At 56.1% G+C, this 18,772-nt stretch overlaps 1 protein-coding gene across 1 annotated transcript; it reads right to left on the bottom strand.

The window, feature by feature from the left end:
• Positions 1-886: 886 nt before the first annotated feature.
• Positions 887-18,767, bottom strand: Zer1 (zyg-11 related cell cycle regulator; the record flags this gene model as incomplete). The annotated part of the gene is made up of 14 exons (XM_048337665.1): positions 887-2,390; positions 4,235-4,337; positions 5,168-5,265; positions 6,429-6,617; positions 8,605-8,720; positions 9,204-9,323; positions 9,411-9,452; positions 10,049-10,264; positions 16,078-16,251; positions 16,507-16,653; positions 16,788-16,902; positions 17,584-17,760; positions 17,978-18,414; positions 18,582-18,767. Coding segments are annotated over 14 exons (2,178 nt in total), but the record flags the coding sequence as incomplete, so codon positions are not given.
• Positions 18,768-18,772: the final 5 nt, after the last annotated feature.

Raw genomic sequence — 18,772 nt, 5'->3', positions numbered from 1 at the left:
CCTTCCTTTCGCCTCCATTTTCCTAACTATTTTTGAAAAATGATAAAAACAAAGGGCTGAGGTGTGGCTGGAGTAGTAGAGTTCCTGTCTGGCAGGTGGAGAGACCGTGTGTTCAAAAGAAGTACAGGAAATAAGAGAAGGAAAGGGAAGAAAGTAAAGGTAGACCCGGAATGGGGAGGGGCTGGACGGTGGGGAGCGGATGGACGTGCCAGGTGCGGGGTGGGTAGGCGGCTGTGGCGTGGGCTGGTAGGCTTTAGGGATTCCATTTTGGAGGCAGAGTTGTGGGGGATCCATCCCTCCCCCTTCTTCCCGGAGGCGTCCATTCGCCCCTGAGCACTGCAGGAAGCGCCTTCCCGGAAGGCCCGCTCGATGATCCAGGTTCCGCTCAGGAAGAAAAGGGGGTGAGGTGAGAACACCCAGGTCCCAGGAAAGCAGGGTGGCCCCGGTGGCTCCAGCCTACACTTCCAGCACCGCCCCTCACGTCTGGAGCCAAGCGCACCCTTCCAGGACCGGTGGGCAGGCGCCCGGGTAGTGTGCACCTCCACCGCGGCACGCAGGACAGGCTGGAGCTGGTCCCTCACCCGGTGGCCCTCGGGCTCCACCCTCCTCCCCCACCCCTGCTCCTGGTGCCCTCACTCCCGCTCCACAGTGGCCCCCCATTGCCTCACCCCGAGGCAGGGGCCCCGTTGTCTGCTGGCCAGCGCTGACTTCAGTGTCTGGGCAGAGGTGTGAGGGGAACACAGAAGACATTCCAGCTCCGTCCGCCACGTGTCCCCCAGTGGGCAGTCTATGGACCGGGTGGCCACCCTCCCCTCTCCACCAGGCCCACCCACACCCCCCGCCCCTCCTCCCCTCCCCTGCCCAAAAACCACACTCTGCTCTTCTGCACTTTGCACAAAAATGTATTTCTGTGACATCCGAAAGTACAGACATTTCCCGGGTCCCGGGCTGTGAAGCGATGCGATGAGCGGCAGGAGCTCGGCCGGGGTCGGGCTGGGCCGGGAGGGCCTGGGTGGGGAAGGAGGGGCAGCGTCTGCTCCCCCCCTCCCCCCCCCCCAGCCCAGGGCGAGGCTATCCCGCCCGGCCCAAGGGAGAGGTTTCGGGAGGAAGGGCCCGTGGCCTGGGTCCTGCTCATCTGGCCTGTTGTGGAGGCAGGAGTGGCAGGAGAATCCAAAGCCAGGCCGGGGAAGGAAATGAGAAAAGGCCCCAAAGTGGCCATTTAGGGCACCGCCTCCTGAGCTCCGGGGGGCCGCGTGGGGCCGCGTGGGGGGTCCCGCGCGCTGCTTCCTTCAGTGAGGCAGGGGCGGCGCAGGGCAAGGCCAGCCGCTGCCCGGGGCCACGGGGGCGGGGGACGGGCAGGGAGGGGCCGTCCAGGTGCTGGTCCGGAAGTGGCTGCCTCTGCTGCCACCAAGAGCTTGGGGGGGACCCCTGCCTCCAGCCGTGGGGCTCCCGGGGCGGCGGGGGGCACGCCGCCGGCCAGGCAGGCGTTGTTGTGCTGGTGGGAGAGGCTGAGCACCTCGGGTGCTGTGGGCAGCACAGGGTTGGGAGAGGAAGCGGGTCTGGGCCCCGCTGGGTTCCAGAGCTGGGGACAGGTTCTGGGTGTGTTTGGCGGGGGGAGGGGGGGCCACAGAATCTGCCCCCTGACTTCCGGCCACCCTGGGATGGGCCTTCCGCAGCCTGGGGCCTGAGGGAGGCTGGGAGACAGCCTCGTAGCAGCGTGGCCGCAGGCGGGCAGGGCCAGGTTGCAGCTCCACACCCCGCCACGGGGCCTCCAGGTCCCGCTCCTGCCCTAGGCGGCCGTGGCCCGGAGCACCGAGGCTTCTGGGGGGAGCCAGACCCCACCAGCTGCCCCCCGGAGCGGGGACGAGGCCCTCGGGTGTGGGCAGGCGGCACGGGGGCTGGCGAGGCCCTGGGAAGGGCTGCTCTTCTCTGGAGGACAGAAGCCAGGCCCGGCTCCTTGTCAGGAGGGACCAGACACCCAGAGGCGTTTAGCGGCTGGGGGAGTCACTCAGGGCGGGGGCTGGAAGAGGAGGGCGGGTGGGGGGGGGGGATGGCAGTGGTGAAGGCCGGGCTGGCTGGGGAATGGACACGGAAGCGGTGGGGCTCAGGAAGTTGCTTTTGTACAGAAATCATACACACAAAACTTCACACTGCCTAACAACAAAAATAATATATATATATAATATATATATCTCACTAATGTTAAGGAAAAGCGTTGCTTGTGCAAAAGTCCCCTCTGTCTCTGTCCCGTGGGAGGCTGTGGAAGGCGCCTGCCGCTGGGCCACACAAGTGCTTCTTCTCGGCCTGGGGTCCCGATGGGCGGCCGAGGCCTCTATCTGGACGTGTCCATGTTCTCCTCTTTGAAGTTACTGCACTGCTCCGTCACCTTGCTGGAGACAAGCGGGGAGAGGACTGAGGCTGTGCCGGGCGGGGAGGGCCGCGGGCGCCTCCTAGGGAGCAGCAGCGGGGTGACAAAGGGCGCCCGTGATCCCGGCTGGGCGCCGGCGGCTCACGTCTGTCATCCTAGCTGCTCAGGAGGCTGAGATCTAAGGATTGCTGTTTTTTCTTTTCTTTGCCAGTCCTGGGGCTTGGACTCAGGGTCTGGGCACTGTCCCTGGCTTCTTTGCTCAAGGCTAGCACTCTGCCACCTGAGCCACAGCGCCACTTCCGGCTTTTTCTGTATATGTGGTGCTGGGGAATCGAACCCAGGGCTTCAATGTATACGAGGCGAACACTTTAGCACTAGGCCATATTCCCAGCCAGGATCGCTGAAGCCAGCCCAGGCAGGAAAGTCTGTGAGACTCTCATCTCCAATTAACCAACAAAATAATAAGCCAGAAGTGGAGCTGTGGCTCAAGTGATAGAATACCAGCCTTGAGCAAATTAAGCTCAGGGACAGTGCCTAGGCTTTAAGGCCCAAGACTGGCGCGCGTACACATGCGTGTACACACACACACACACACACACACAATGCCGGTGACAGTGGCTCATGCCTGCAATCCTACTCAGGAGGCTGAGATCTGAGGATTGTAGTTTGAAGTTAGCCAGGGCAGGAAAGTCCTGAGACGCTTATCTCCAATAAACTACTCAGAAAAAGCTGGAAGTGGCGCTGTGGCTCAAGTGGTAGAGTGCTAGCCCTGAGCAAAGAAGCCAGGGACAGTGCTCAGGCCCTGAGTTCAAGCCCCAGGACTGGAGAAAAAAAAAAAAAAAAGGCAGAGGCCAGGTGCTGGTAGCTCAGCCTATAATCTAGCCACTCAGGAGGCTTAGGATTGAAATTCAAAGCCAACTCAGGCAATAAAGTCCCTGTGACTCTCATCTTCCATAAACTACCAAAATAGCCAGAAGCGGAGCTGTGGCTCAAATGGTTAAGCGTGCTAGATTTAGGCGAAAAAACTCACATAACAGTGCCGGGTCAGTTCAAGCCCCAGGACAGGCATACACACACAAAAGAAAGTCAGAGGGCTTGGCACATCGATGACTTTCAGAATGATATTTTCCTCCTCCTCTCTTTCTGCTCCCGCCTCTTCCTCTTCCTTTTTCTTTTTTGTCTTGGGGCTTGAACTCATGGCCTGGGCGCTGTCCCTGAGCTCTTCTGCTCAAAGCTAGCAGCTACCACTGCCACTCTGAGCACAGCGCCACTTCCAGTTTCCTGGTGGTTAACTGGAGACAAGAGCTGCATGGATTTTCCTGCCTGGGCTGGCTTTGAACAGTGATCCTCAGATCTCAGCCTTCTGAGTAGCTACAATTATAGGCGTGAGCCACCAGTGCCAGACTTTCTTCTTCTTTTTGTGCTGTTGAACTACAGCTCAGCCCAACAAAGGATTTTATTTCCCTTTTTCCCATGACTTTCACATTTATACTTAGCGAAATTCCTCACATTCCACCCCAGCCGACTTCTAGAAGATACATCTACACCCACCTGGTCTTCTTGTGATACCTTTAGCCAAAGTAACATTCTGACCTGACCTGCTCAGGTCCAGTGAGCAGCATGGAGTTTGTTGGTAAGAAGAGAGAACCAAGCTTACAGCTGAGGCCAACGAGGCTCCGCTTCACTTTGGTCATCCCCAGTGCCTCCGGCATTATGGCAGAAACGACCCACAGAGAGGCTTCTGCGGGACATGTCTGCACTCCACGCTCGGTGGCCGCTGGGAACTCTGGCCGCCTAACCAGGGCCCACTGGGTCCTTTTTCCTCTTACAGCAAGGTGTCCGGCAAAAACCACACCTGTCTCTTACCGAGCCATCTCCTTGGTCTCCTGTCGGGCGGTGGCCATCTCCATCATGTCCGTCAGAAGAGGCACCCCACCTTCTTTGATCAGCAGGGGGCAGTACTTGTCAGCTGTAGGGTAAGAGTAGACAGCTGATGATAGGGAGAAGGGCAGCTTGTACCCCAGAAACCCACCCTTGCCTCGGGGACTACCCTGAAGGGAAGGCCTAGGTGAGAACCTATGGCTAGGAGCACACGGCCCCATCTGTCCAGCCTCAGGGGCGGGCACGCCTATGTCCACCAGAGGAACAGGAGCAAGCCCGTGGGAAAGACGTCCTTAGCGGGGGTCAAGGCTATGGCATTTCTCCCCAGAGCTTGTCCTATGGAAAGAGCATCAGGCTTTCGCAAAGGACCTTCCAAACCAGTGCCTCGAAGCACGGTGATTTTGTGAGACGTTTTCCCTGGATACTGAATACCAGATACGGACGGGGCGTGTGCGTGTGCGTGTGCGTGTGTGCGTGTGCGTGTGTGTGTGCGTACTGACTGAGACAGGGTCTCACTATGTAGCCCAGGCTGGCCTGGAACTCTGTCCTTCTACTTCAGTAGCCCCAGTGCTGGGATTTAGACGTGTGAAATTGTGCCCAGCTTGCCTGTACTTATTGTGCTGTTACTCCATCACCCCTGGGTGATTCTGGCAAGCGGCTGGACTGGACGAGAGGGAGGCTGCTGCTGACTGTTATGGGGCAGGAGGCATCAGAAGGCTGTGTACAGGGTGGGGCTGCTTCTGGTGATGGGAGGGACGGGGCCTGGCATAGGCTGGCACGACACAGGCCTGCGGGGGGGGGGGGCGCTCCATGCCATGGCGCCCGACTGCTCTCATGGGCCTGGTCCTGGTCCTGGGCGAGGCTCCCAGGGCATGTCTGTGCTACGTGGGGAACGAGTGAACTATGGTGGGCACTCACGGTAGACGGACACCAGGTTGTACAGGGCCCAGGTGGCCCAGTGCTGGCTGACAGCAGAGATGCCCTGGGGAAGGAGGCGCAGAATTGGCTCAAATGACCTGCAGGGAGAGAAAGCAAGATGAGTCTGGATGCTGGGAATTGGGGGCCCTGAAGGGTCCTAAGGACACACATGGGCAAGCTGAGGAGCCCAGGGCCAGCTGGTCTTTTGCCCACCCCAGTGTGGGTTCCCCCAGGAACTTCCCTGGGAGAAGATAAGAGCAAAAGCAGAGGGGCTGGGAAAGTGGCCTAGTGGTAGAGTGCTGGCCTCGCATGCATGAAGCCCTGGGTTCCATTCCTCAGCACCACATATATAGAAAAAGCTGGAAGTAGCGCTGTGGCTCAAGAGGTAGAGTGCTAGCCTTGAGCAAAAAGAAGCCAGGGACAGTGCTCAGGCCCTGAGTTCAAGCCCCAGGACTGGCAAAAATAAATAAATAAATAAAAAGCAAAAGCAGGTAACAGAGGCAGGAGGGCCGCAGACTGGAGGGTGCAGGGCTGGGGCCACCTGGGGAAGGGGGGAGGCAGAGGAAGAGTGGCGACCACCTTCAGCAGCCATATCGGAGCCAGCCTGGGCCAAATGCCCAAAAAGTGGACAAGCACAACCTCCTGGCTACTATATATAAAGCCCAACAATGCAAAGATTACAAAAAAAAAAAATCAAAGCTCCTGGGAGCCAGTGATTTTTTGTCCCCTCTCTTGTTCAGGAACTTAGGTTGTGGGACCCGCCAGGGCTGCTGGTGGTGGACATGCCCGGAACCCAGCACTCAGGAGGCTGAGGCGGGAGGGTGGCAAGCTGGGGCCAGCCAGGGCTACAGAACAAGACTGCACGTTACAGGAATGAAGGAACAAAAGGTGCATCTGTGGGGCTGGCTCAGGGGCGGGAGGGGAGGGAGACCCGCGCCTGGCGGTGGCCACGCCCAGCACAGCGCAGCAAGGTGTGGGGACCATGGCGCGGTGCACAGGGCTCCCTCAGCGGGCGCCGCCGCCGTAGCTCAGTTCTCACTTTCTCCTTTGTGTTCCCCGCAGGTAAACATGGGCCGAGGGCTTGTGAATGCCGCGCCTCGGGCATGGGCAGACGCCGCCGGCGGGACACAAAAGGCCTCTGTGTCCCGGGCTGTCAGCCACGCGGCCGTGCCTCAGTGAGGGTGGACAGGTCCCTAGGGGGGGGAAGGGGGGAGGGGGGAGGGGGCAGGAGGAGGAGAGCACCGCCCCGCCCCACCCCTACCTGTAGTTGATGTTCCTGCGGGAGTTGGTGTCCCAGCTCTGGATGGCTGCCCACATGCGCTCCTCCACCTCCTCCCGCTGCGGCTCACAGACACCCCAGGCCTCGGGCCCGTCGAACATGATGTGGGAGAGGACTCCGCAGGCGTTGTAGGACACCTCGATGCCGTCCGCCTTGCTCTCCAGCAAGTGGCTGCCAGGAGAAGAAAGGCAGTGGAGCGGCTCTCTCTTTAGGGATTGCCGCTGGATTGTTCCTTACGGACCAGGAGGCAGAGGCTCTGTTATTTAGCTATTTACTTCCTTTGTGAGTGTGTGCCGGTACTGGGGCTTCAACTCCGGGCCTCGTGCTTACACTTGGCTTTTCCCCTCCATGTTGGCGCGCAACCACTAACAATTTGTTGTTTCCTTTTTTGCCAGTCCTGGGGCTTGAACTCAGGGCCTGAGCACTGTCCCTGGCTTCTCTTTGCTCAAGGCTAGCACTCTACCACTTGAGCCACAGCGCCACTTCTGGCCATTTTCTATATATGTGGTGCTGAGGAATCGAACCCAGGGCTTCATGTATGCCACTAGGCCATATCCCCAGCCCCACTAACAGTTTTTTAGTGGTTAATTACAGATCAGAGTCTCATAGACCTTCCCTCCCAGGCTGGCTTAGAACCGTGTTCCTCAGACCTCAGCCTTCTGACTAGCTAAGATTACAGGTGTGACCCACCAGCGCCTGGCCTTGTTTCTCGAGTTCAAGCTTCAGTGCAGGTAGGCAGGCAGGCAGGAGGCACACACGGCACACACGCATACACACACACACACACACACACGCACACACACACACACAAAATATACCCCAAACATCTGGTCATCAGTGACTCCTGCCTATCATCCTTACTACTTAGGAGAGAGGCTGAGGATGGGGTTTGAAGCCACCTAGCCAGAAAAGTTGGCAAGATTCTATTTCCAAAATAACCAGTAAAATGCTGGCTGGAAGCATGGCTCAAGTGGTAAAGCACCAGCTGTGCAAGCAAGCTGAGCAAAGTGTAAGGCCTGACACACACGTACATAGATGCAGATAAGATTTTGGTACGGGGGCTGGGAATGCGGCCTAGTGGTAGAGTGCTTGCCTTGCATGCACGAAGCCTTGGGTTCAATTCTAAACAGAAAAAGTTGGAAGTGGTGCTGCGGCTCAGGTGGTAGAGCATTAACCTTGAGCAAAAAGAAGCTCAGGGGGGCTGGGAATATGGCCTAGTGGGAGAGTGCTAGTCTCATATACATGATGCCCTGGGTTCCATTCCTCAGCACCACATATGTAGAAAAGGCCAGAAGGGGCGCTGTGGCTCAAGTGGCAGAGTGCTAGCCTTGAGCAAAAAGAAGCCAGGGACAGTGCTCAGGCCCTGAATTCAAGCCCCAGGACTGGCAAAAAACAAACAAACAAAAAAGATTTAGGTATCATTTCCTTTCAGCAACAGCTCAGTGCTAAGCACTCATTTGTCTTCATGAACATCAGCTAAGAACATAAAAGAAAAAACAAAAAACCCAGAAGAGAAATCCCAAACAAAAGCCATGAACAGCGGATTCACAGAGACGCCTGAGCAGAGGTGACAGCCGGGGCCTAACTGGTGTTTCACCCAAGCCGCTGCGAGTGCTGAGCGTTCACTTTGCACACGTGGATGCGTTCAAGGAGGCTGACACTAATGTCTAACCATCTGGTGACCCTTTCGTTATCAGACTCCTGGCTAAGGGATCTCAGGTTACCTAAGCCATGGTTACAAGGGAACCATTTACGGGGTTGAGTGAGAAACCCCGACAGCGCTGGGCTTCGGTGGCTCACACCCTAGCTACTTAGAACCCCTAGCTACTGAGAAGGCTGAGATTGGCAGATCGCAGTTCCAAGCCAAACCCAAGCTGGGAAGTCTGCGAGACTCTCACTCCCGATTAACCAACAAAAAGCCAGAAGTAGAGCTGTGCTTCAAGCGAGCAAAAACGAGCCGAAATTCTCAGGGATAATGCCCGGGCCCCGAGTTTAAGGCCCAGGACCAGCACAAAATAAAAACAAAAACCACAGAGGGAAGACAGCATTTGCGGCACAAGAGCAGTTGTGACACTGGCTACATACAGTCTGAATAATATGAACGGACCACAGTTCTGAGCTTCCTGGCAGCCATGGCGTAAGCAAGGCAAGCACCCACCTAAAGACGCTGATGAACTGAGAGGTCATCAGCTGAGGCCGCAGCTCCTTCACCTCCGCCACGTTCCCCAGGAGCCCCAGCATATTCCGATGCAGCTCCTGCTTCTCTGGGAATTCCTGGCAAAATGACAGCCGTTGGGGACCGATGGATTCCTGCTTACTTAGGAAAGCCTCGTGGGCATCTATCTGCCTGGCCACGCCAAGTAAACAAGGGAGCGGTACAATAGCTGCCTGGCTCCCTTCCACAGCACCAGGGCAGAGCCCAGGCCGTGTGTGGAGGGAATAAAAAGACAAGAGATTCTGTGTCACGGGAGCAAAGCTGGGGAGGGAGAGCCAATGTCGGGGACAAGCGCAGCGCAGCTCAGCTCAGCTCGGCACGGGAGCTTGGGGGGTGTTTCAGAAGGACAGCCTGTCCTGCTGGGCAGAGCTCTGTCGGCTGCTATGGGGATGGGTCCTGGTCAGCTGTGGGCAGTGTGAGAAGCTACCGGCTGAGAGGATGGGGTGAGCCTTCTTCCCTGGGAGGGGGGGGGGCAGGCATAGGGTGAGGGCCAGGGTGGGTCTCGGCTACCACGTGCCCCGCGGGAGGCCTGGGGGCCGCACCTTCAGGCAGTCCAGGAAGAGCTTCATGCCGTTGAAGTTGAGGAACATCTCGCAGTTGTCTGGCGTCTCGTCAGTGACGTTCCACAGGGCGCTCCAGGAGAACTCCATGACCTGGTCACACTGGGGGGCGGGGGAACCGCTCAGCACCTGCCCCCGGACACGCAGTCCCTCGGGGATGGGCAGAGGGTCCCGGGAGCCCTGACTCACCGTCTTGTCCAGCAGCTTCTTCTGAATCAGCTTCAGCATGGTCTGTGGGCAGAGCAAAGAGCTGGGCAGGGGCCAGCAGAGCCCGAAGCCCAGCACAGAGGCGCAGCGGTGACCCCGGTGGGTGCAGCCCCCTAGGGGCTGCCCTTTGCCTCTTTCGGGGGGCTATGTGAAGGTGCCCAAGGCCAGACCCCCAGAGCTGGTTCCAGGAGGTACGGCAGGCCCTGTACTGACTCCCTCCCTCATGACTTGGGGCACAGTGGAGAGGTGGACTCGAGCTCGTGCTTCCTCTCTTCTTCCTGCAAGCTCGGCTACTTGTGCAGGGGTCGCCTGCGGCTGGCCCTCCCTGCTCAGCACCTATGCTGCTGTCAGGTGAATGGGCTCTCGTGGGCTACGGTGTGGGGGGCCCGGGAAAGGTGGAGGACATTCACGGGGCCGTAAGCCACCGTCACTACTGAGGAATTTTCCCAGGGTCTCCGCTGGTAGCGGAGAAGCAGAATGCTTGCCCAGCAAGGCCACGCGCTCTCTCCTCAGCACCGCACGCGCGCGTGCGCACGGGGGCGCTTCTTCCTCTGTCTAGCCTCCTTCCGGCCCCAGCCCCCCTCTGTGAGGCACTGGGCGCGTCTGCCGCCGCCACGTACCACGACGAAGCCCATCTTGCCCACGGCCTCCTTGTGGTCGTTGTCCACCTGGCACACCAGGGCGTTGCACAGGTGCACGGCGATGCGCTGGATGGACTCGTCCTGCCGCGTGGGGCTCAGGATGCTCAGCAGGAGCTCGTTGACGCGGCGGTACTGGAACTCCAGCTCCTCGGGGATGCTGAAGTTGCACAACGTCAGGCAGCAGTTCCGCTGCACCTGGGCCGGGGCAGGAGACAGGCGGGGCGCGTTCAGGGGCAGCCTTGGCAGTGGGGACCCAGGGCTCCGTGGAGACGCCAGGTGGAGGGGAGCCCGGCACTCCAGGAAGGCTCTCTGGGAGAGGCACTCCATGGCTTTATTAGTCCGTTCTGTTCCCCTGAGGCTATTTTAAAAACGCATTACACCAGGCACCAGATCGGAGGCTGATGCCTGAAATCCTAGCTACTCAGCTGAGATCTGACGATCATGGTTCAAGGCCCGTCCAGGCAGGTGACTCAAGTTGTAGAGCGTTAACCTTGAGCAAAATATTTTGATCAGGGACAGAGCACAGGCCCTGAGTGAACTCATCCCCAAGATCTGCACATACACACAAAAGTATTTTAAAAACATCAGAAACGAGGCAACCCCCAAAAGTGTACAGTTTCATAAATAGTCATAAAACACCCAGCTGGGCACAGGTGGCTCATGCCTACAATCCTAGCTACTCAGGAGGCGAAGATCTGAAGGTTGTGGTTCAAAGCCAGCCCAGGTAGAAAAGTCCAGTGAGACTCTTATCTCCAATTAACCACTCAAAAATCAGAGGTGGAGCTGTGGCTCAAGTGGTAGAGGACTAGTCCTGGGTATAAAGAGGCTCAGGGACAGCGTCTATACCCTGAGTTCAAGCCCCCAAGCCAACAAAAATCGGTATAACCCCTATCTGGGTTAAGAAACACCACCATTAGCATCAAAAATCTCCTCTGTCCCTTCCTAGCTTAAACTGTTACCAGGAAACCACTGTCCTGCTTCTGGCCTTTTCTGTTTAGCTTGGCTTACAACTGCAACTGGTTACACGCAGCTGCCATTCCTTCACTTTGCACCACTATATGGTATTTCACCACAGGATTCTCCCGTGTATTTGCCACTCTCCTGCTGATGGATGGCATTTGGTCACTGTACACACCAGTGTTCTGGTGTCAGTGGTGTGGTGTCTTCTGGGGCACATGTGCCTGGGGGGGGGGCCCTCTGCGTGTCTTAAATCTTTCTAGAGAACACCAGGCCGCTCCCCAAGGTGGCTGCTTGGCCTCCCATTCTTCTCTGCACCGTTTGCACAATTATTATTATTATTTTTTGCCAGTCCTGGGGCTTGAACTCAGGGCCTGGGCACTGTCCCTGAGCTTCTTTTGCTCAAGACTTGCACTCTACCACTTGAGCCACAGCACTGCTTCTGGCTTTTTCTGTGTATGTGGTGCTGAGGAATCGAACCCAGGGCTTCATGCATGCAATGCAAGCGCTCTACTGCTAAGCCACATTCCCAGCCCCGCACAACTATTCTTATGGTGTCTCAGCACATTCTTGGTACTTTATCCCCTTCTGCCTAGTTAGGTGCAGGACATTCATTATGCTTTATGTCCTGTGATTCAGAGACCAAGTCATTGATTGTGTGTGTGTGTGTGTGTGTGTGTGTGTGTGTGTGGTATTGGGGCTTGAACTCGGGGACTTATACTCTTGCTTGGCCTTTTTGCTCAAGATGACATTCCACAGCTTTAACTATACCTCCACTTCTGGCTTTTTGCTGCTGAATTGGAGGTAAAAGTCTCTTGGATCTGTCTGCTGGGACTGGCTTCGAACCTTCACCTCCTTGATCTGGAGATCCTGAGTAGCTAGAATTTCAGGCATGAGCAATTAGTGCCTGGCCTTGATTAACTTTCTTTCCCCAAATACTTCACACACACACACACACACACACACACACACACACTTCTGCAGTACTGGGAATCAAATCTAAGGACTCATGCATGTTAGACAAACATCCAACCACTGAGCTTCATCTCCAACCAACCAACCATATATATACATACATATTTGTGCTGGTCCTGGGACTTGAACTCGGGGCCTGGGTGCTGTCCCTAGATTTTTCTTGTGCTTAAGGCTACTGCTCTACCACTTTGATCCACAGCTGCATTTATAGTGCTTTGGTAGATAAAAGTCTCATGGGCTTTCACATGGAATGGCTCCGAACCTTGATTCTAGGATTATAGGTGTGAGCCACTTACATGTCTTATAATTTTATTTTTTTATTTTTTTATTATTATTATTTTTTTTTGCCAGTCCTGGGGCTTGGACTCTGGGCCTGAGCACTGTCCCTGGCTTCTTTTTGCTCAAGGCTAGCACTCTGCCACTTGAGCCACAGCGCCACTTCTGGCCATTTTCTGTATATGTGGTGCTGGGGAATCGAACCCAGGGCCTCATGTATATGAGGCAGACACTTTTGCCACTAGGCCATATCCCCAGCCCCATGTCTTATAATTTTAGAAAAAGTTTACTTTATTTACTTTTATGCTTCTGTTGGTTATGGGGCTTGAACTCAGGGCTTGGGCACTGTCTGTGAACTCTTTTTTTTTTTTTTTTTTCCGTGAACTCTTTTGCTCAAGACTATCAATCTACCACTTGGAGCTGTCACAGCTTTACTTCCAGTTTTCTGGTGGTTAGTTGGAGATAAGAGTCTCACAGATTTTCCTGCCCCGCCTTGGCTTTGAACTGTGATCCTCAGATCTCAGCCTCCTGAGCAGCAAGGATTACAGGCATGAGCCACCAACACATGGTTAAAAAATTTTAAATTATAAAAGCAATAACTTACCATAAAACCTTCACATGTTATTGAAGTACAAATTTTATCTCTTCATTTTTTTCCTTTTTTTTTTTTTGTGCCAGTCCTGGGGCTTGAACTCAGGGCCTGAGCACTGTCCCTGGCTTCTTTTTCGTTCAAGGCTAGCACTCCACCCCTTTAGCCACAGCGCCACTTCCAGCTTTTTCTGTTTATGTGGTGCAGAGGAATCGAACCCAGGGCTTCATGCATGCTAGGCCAGCACTCTACGCTAAGCCACATTCCCAGCCCCCTTTTGTTTCTTTCCCTTTTTCATTAGTGTGTATTAGTTGTATAAAGGAGCTTTTTTCCATATAAGCACCTGCTGTATATAGCACAAGCTGGACTCAAACTTTCTTTTTTTGCCAGTCCTGGTGTTTGAACTCAGGGCCTGGGCACTGCCCCTGGCTTTTTATTTGCTCAAGGCTAGCACTCTACCACTTGAGCCACAGCATCACTTCTGGCCTTTTCTGTATATGTGGTGCTGAGGAATGGAACCCAGGGCTTCATGCATGCTAGGCAAGCACTCTACCACTAAGCCACCTTCCCAGCACTGGCCTTAAACTTTCGATCCTCCTGCCGTGGCATCCCAAATACTGGCATTACAGGAATACACCACCACCAAAGTCTCCATGTCATTCCTAAGAGGGGATCACTGTTAAGTTGGGTGGCATCCACAAGGCTAACATAATCTTGTATTTGAGGTGGGAAAGTGCAAAGGCATGTATCATACAGAATGATCCCAAGTGCCTCTTTAATCATCCCTATGTGGTGTCTGTCTTTCCTCATAGGCTGGCAGATGCTACCAGATGAGCCCTGTGTGGGGATGGACCAGGCATTACTTATCCTGGGCCTCAATGCCCAGAAACATTGTTGTTTCTTCTGCTTGATCAAATAAGGGTGGATATATTCCTATCTTTTTTGGGGGGGGAGGGGTGGCAGCCCTGGAGCTTGCCTCAGGGTCTGAGCACTGTCCCTGGCTTCTTTTTGCTCAAGGCTAGCACTCTGCCACTTGAGGCACAGCACCACTTCTGGCCATTTTCTATATATGTGGTGCTGGGGAATCGAACCCAGGGCTTCATGTATACAAGGCAAGCACTTTTGCCACTAGGCCACATTCCCAGCCCTCCTATCTTTTTCTTATAGCACATTTCTAACTTTGAGATTCTTATACTGAAAGGTAAATGCGTTTACACATCTAGCAGGTTCTACCAGCTGCCCCCATAGGCCATACCACCTGTCACCAGTGGAAAGTGGTACTAAATCACTTCCATGTTTGGCTTTTTGCTAGTTAAGCAGAAATAAGACTTGCATGAACATTTCTGCCTGGGCTGGCTTGGAACTGTGATCCTCAGCCTCCTGAGAAGCCAGAATTACAGGTGTGAGCTACAAGCACCCAGCTGGTATGGGGCTTGGGACTCAGGCCTTGAACTCCTGCTTAACTCTCTTGCTCACAGCTCCCACTCTACCAAGTGGACCATGCTTCCAGCCCTGCCTTTAGCCAGTTACTTTGGAGATGGACTTTTTTGCCCAGGGCTTCAAGTCATGTTTCCCTAGGATCTGTTTCCAGAGAAGCTAGAATTACAGGTATGAGCCACCAGTACTCCATGGTTTTTCACCCTTTTTGTTGTTCTTGGTCCTGGGGCTTGAACTCTGTGCCTGGGTTCTGAGAGCTTCTTTTGCTCAAGTCTATCACTCTACCCCTAGAGCCACCTCACTACTTCCAGCTCTTTCTGAGTAGTTTATTGGAGATAAGAGTATCACAGACTTTCCTGCCATAGGTGGCATCAAACAGTGGTCCTCAGATCTCAGCCTCCTTATTAGCTAGGATTATAGGTGTGAGCCATTGGCTCCCAGCTATTTTACTTTTATATCAGCAAGGGGTATCATTAAGGGGGGGGGGGTGTGGGGTGTGTGTGTGTGTGTGTGTGTGTGTGTGTGTGTGTGTGTGTGCCTGGTCCTGGGTTTTGAACTTAGTGCCTGGACACTGTCTGTATCATTAAGGGTGGTGTGTGTGTGTGTGTGTGTGTGTGTGTGTGTGTGTGTGTGTGCGCGCGCCTGGTCCTGGGTTTTGAACTTAGTGCCTGGACACTGTCTTTGAGCTTTTCTGCTCAAGGCTAATGTTCTACCACTTAAGACACAGTTCTACTTCCCATTAAAATTTTGTTGAAACCAGGCACCAGTGGCTCACATCTGTAATCATAACCACTCAGGAAGGTGAGAAAAGTCCATGAGGCTTTTTTTTTTTTTTTTGACAGTCCTGGGGCTTGAACTCATCAGAGCCTGAGCACTGTCCCTAACTTCTCTTTGCTCAAGGCTAGCACTCTAATACTTGAGCCACAGCACCACTTCTGGCTTTTTCTGTAATGTGGTACTGAAGAATTGAACCCAGGGCTTCATGTATGTGAGGCAAGTACTCTACCACTAGGCCATATTCCCAGCCCCCCCATGAGACTCTTATCTCCAATTAACTACCAAAAAGCTGGAACTGGAGATGTGGCTCAAGTGGTACAACATTAGCCTTGAGTATAACAGCTCAGGGACACTGCTTAGGCCCCATGTTCAAGCCTAGGTCTAAAACAAAAGAGAATCTTTTTAGAGGGCTGGAGGCATAGCTCAAACAAGCGCGAGACCCTCAGTTCAAGCACCAGTATTGCCAAAACAGCAACGACAACAACAAAAAACAGTTCTGTGCCCTGAGAAATGTTCACATCCACAAGGCACTGCCAAGTACCAAATACTCACATCACAGAGTTTGTGTAAATGATCCCATTTGCTAAGCACCGATGCAAGACTAAAACTCAGAACAACAGTGGCACTCTGTAGGACTACGTGTGATTTTATGTTCTATCTGTAATTATTATTAGGAATAATAATATAGACTTTTTATTACTTTCCTAGAAAGAATAGTCACTGATAAATGTGGACCCCCAGAAGAGTGACGGGGCACGGGGGCCGGGGAAAAGCGAGGGAAGGAGGCCAGAGGCAGGGCTCGGTGCAGGGGAGAGCGGCGGATGGCGGCCGCAGTGGGCTGCGGACAGCTGGTGGGCTGGGTTCCAGGACCCTGGGGGAGGCTCCCGGGGAGATCCGCCCACCGCCAGGTGAGCACCTGAGCGTCTGGGGTCCCTACGGCGGGAGCGGGATGGGTGGCTGGGCAAAGCATGCGGGCCATGGTGGGCAGGGGGCTCACCGTCACCTCCTGGTAGGACTCCATGCCATTCAGCACCACCTGGATGACCTGCCGGCGCAGCCGCACACTCTGCTCTGAGCGGTACTCGGAGTTGGTCAGGTAGAAGAGGGCAGCGCTGCCTGTCACTTGGATGTTCTTGTCGTACTTGTGGCACTTGAGGGCCGTGATGACCAGCTGTGTGAAGAGTGAAGGGATGTGTGTGTGTGTGTGTGTGTGTGTGTGTGTGTGTATAAGGGGTGTGGACACATTTTCAGGATGGGCTGAGCCAGACCTGCTCTCCTGGAGCAATAGTGGGCATGGGAAACAGGCACTAGAGCCCATGGGGCCTGAATGAGGCCCTGGGCGAGGTGGCACTGCCAGGTGGGGTTGGGGAGGAGGGTGTGGAGACAGCCTAGCTGGCCAGGAGCCATCCCTGGGCTTAGGGCTGACCTTCAGGGCCCGAAGGAGCTGGTTGCAGCGTTCAATACGTGCAATGTCAAACAGCAGGTTGATGGCCCGGGACGTGATCTCAGGCCGGTGCTCAGTGTAGGCTTCGATGGCGTTCAGCACCTGCTCCTCATTTTTGTCGCCACTCACCTGGGGATGAAACATGCTTAGCACCAGCAGAAGAGGTCAGAGGGTGGAAGCCCCAGACCCCGAAGTGGCCCTGCCCATCCCTTCCCTGGTCCCAGCTCCCGGCTCCGCCCCTCCTCGCCTGCCCCTCCTCTCACTTTGTAGGCAGGAATGTGCGTGAGGCGGCACAGGGAGGTCTCGAAGAGTCCCAGGAACTGCAGGGGCCTCTTCAGAGCCCGGAAAGGCATGATGCTGCTCTTAGAAGGCTCGGTGCTGGGGAAGGAGCGTGCTGGGTCAGTGGCTGGGGGCCAGGCCTGACCGGGACTTCCCCGGGGGGCTTTCTGGCCAGTCACTGACTCCAGTCTTTTCTTCTCAAGGGTAGGGTAGCTGGGTCCTGTGGTGGAGAGGTGGCGGGGCACACGGGAGGGCACGCCATGGGACGTGCTAGAAAGGACATGCTGGCCTCACGTCTCACCCAGTCATGGAGGGGCAAGCTTGTCGGCTGGGCAGAGACTGTGGCCAACGACAGTGCCTGGGTTTGAGTGTGGCCCAGCCCCTGGCCTGTCTGCTGCTAGCCGGGTTAGCGAAACCTGCTGCTGAGCAGCAGGTTCTGCGGGCCCCACTTTCCCCCACCACAGGGTGCCATGCTCTGCCAGCCTGGGCACAGTGGCTTCCCAGCGGCTCATCCCCTCCCCTCCCTCCTGGCCTTGGAGCACGCTGTCCCCTCTGCCAGAACACACTTCCTCCAGCAGACAGAATGGCTTTCGTGACAGCCGGGTGCCATTCCTCCTCCTGATCCCTAGGCCATCCCAGAGCCTGCTCCTCCCACCCACAGCCCCACCCAGGAGTGACTTGTCGGTCCCCACTGGGCCTGGCTGGCTTAGCTCCTCCACCCAGCACGCCCATGGCAGGCAGCGGGCAGTGGGCGGGAGCCTGGTGAACGCAGGGCCCCACCTGGTCTGCCCCGCTTCCTCCTCCATCTTGTTGATGCTACAGTTCTCCAGGATCATGTGGCCGGAAATGTCCAGGGACAGGAGGCTCCCCAGCTTCTGCACGAAGAGGCTCAGCACCTTCCGGGTCAGCTTGAACTTGTAGTAGCTGGAGTGGCGGTCTCGGGAGATGTCCAGGTGTCTGCAGGTGGGGTGGGGGCTCCCTCAGTCCGTGGCAGGGGAGGGCCCCCTCCCACCACCACAAGCGCGCACGGCACTCTAGGGAGAAGCCCTGTGGCGACCCAGTGCCCCGCTCAACAGACCTCCCCGGCTGGACCACTGGGTTTAAGTCCCCTCCACCTGGCCAGGAGTGAACCCCAGAGAGGACGGCGCCCGCCCCGTCCTGGTGAGCAGCTCACCGCAGCTTGTGCAGCTGGACGATGACGCGGATATGGTCGTCAGAAAGGTCCATGTTGTAGAGCACAAGGGACACCAGGCTGTCCTTCCACTGCGTGAGGAACGCGGCATCGCTCGTCTGGATGCCTGACAGGTCCAGGGCGGCCAGAGAGCGCAGTGGCCGCAGCAGCGACTCCACGGGGACGCCGTCGATCATGCGGCCCAGGTTGAGGAAGCGGAGGCGGCTGAAGCCCTCGAAGGTGAAGTCCTTGACCAGCACCTGGCAGGTGGGGTTGACGAGGCACTCGTCCTCGTAGCCCCCCGGGTTCTCCTCCTCGTAGAAGATGTTGGCACAGCCAAAGAGGCTCAGGGACACCAGCGTGTGGCTGAAGCTGCGCAGGGTCTGCAGGCTCTTGGCGGAGAGCTTCTCGCAGTTGGTCAGGTAGAGCTCCACCAGGTCCTAGGCGCGGGCACAGCTCGGTCAGCGCCGCCGCCGCCGCCGCCTCCGCCACCCACCCTGGGGCCGGGGCTTCAGCGGGTGGCTGGGGAGCGGCTGTGCCGGGCAGCTTTGGGGGCGCTGTTCCTCCGGGCCGGGCCCGGGGGGCCGCCCTGGCCAGCCAGTCTCACCTGCTTGCGAATGGCCTCCAGGTCCTGGTCCTGCACCAGGTCCTCCCGAAGGTGGATGCGGGTGAGGCGGGTGCTGCGAGGGTCTGAGAAGAGGCTGAAGAAGCTCTCGTGCGGCTCGAAGGTGCAGGCCGTGTTCACCAGCTCCACATACCTGAGACAGAAGGAACCTGACTCCAGGGGGGAACCGAGCG

This window comes from Perognathus longimembris, unplaced genomic scaffold (genome assembly GCF_023159225.1).
Source record: "Perognathus longimembris pacificus isolate PPM17 unplaced genomic scaffold, ASM2315922v1 HiC_scaffold_5897, whole genome shotgun sequence".
Taxonomy (NCBI): domain Eukaryota; kingdom Metazoa; phylum Chordata; class Mammalia; order Rodentia; family Heteromyidae; genus Perognathus; species Perognathus longimembris.
This window is presented reverse-complemented; position numbering and strand designations above follow the sequence as displayed.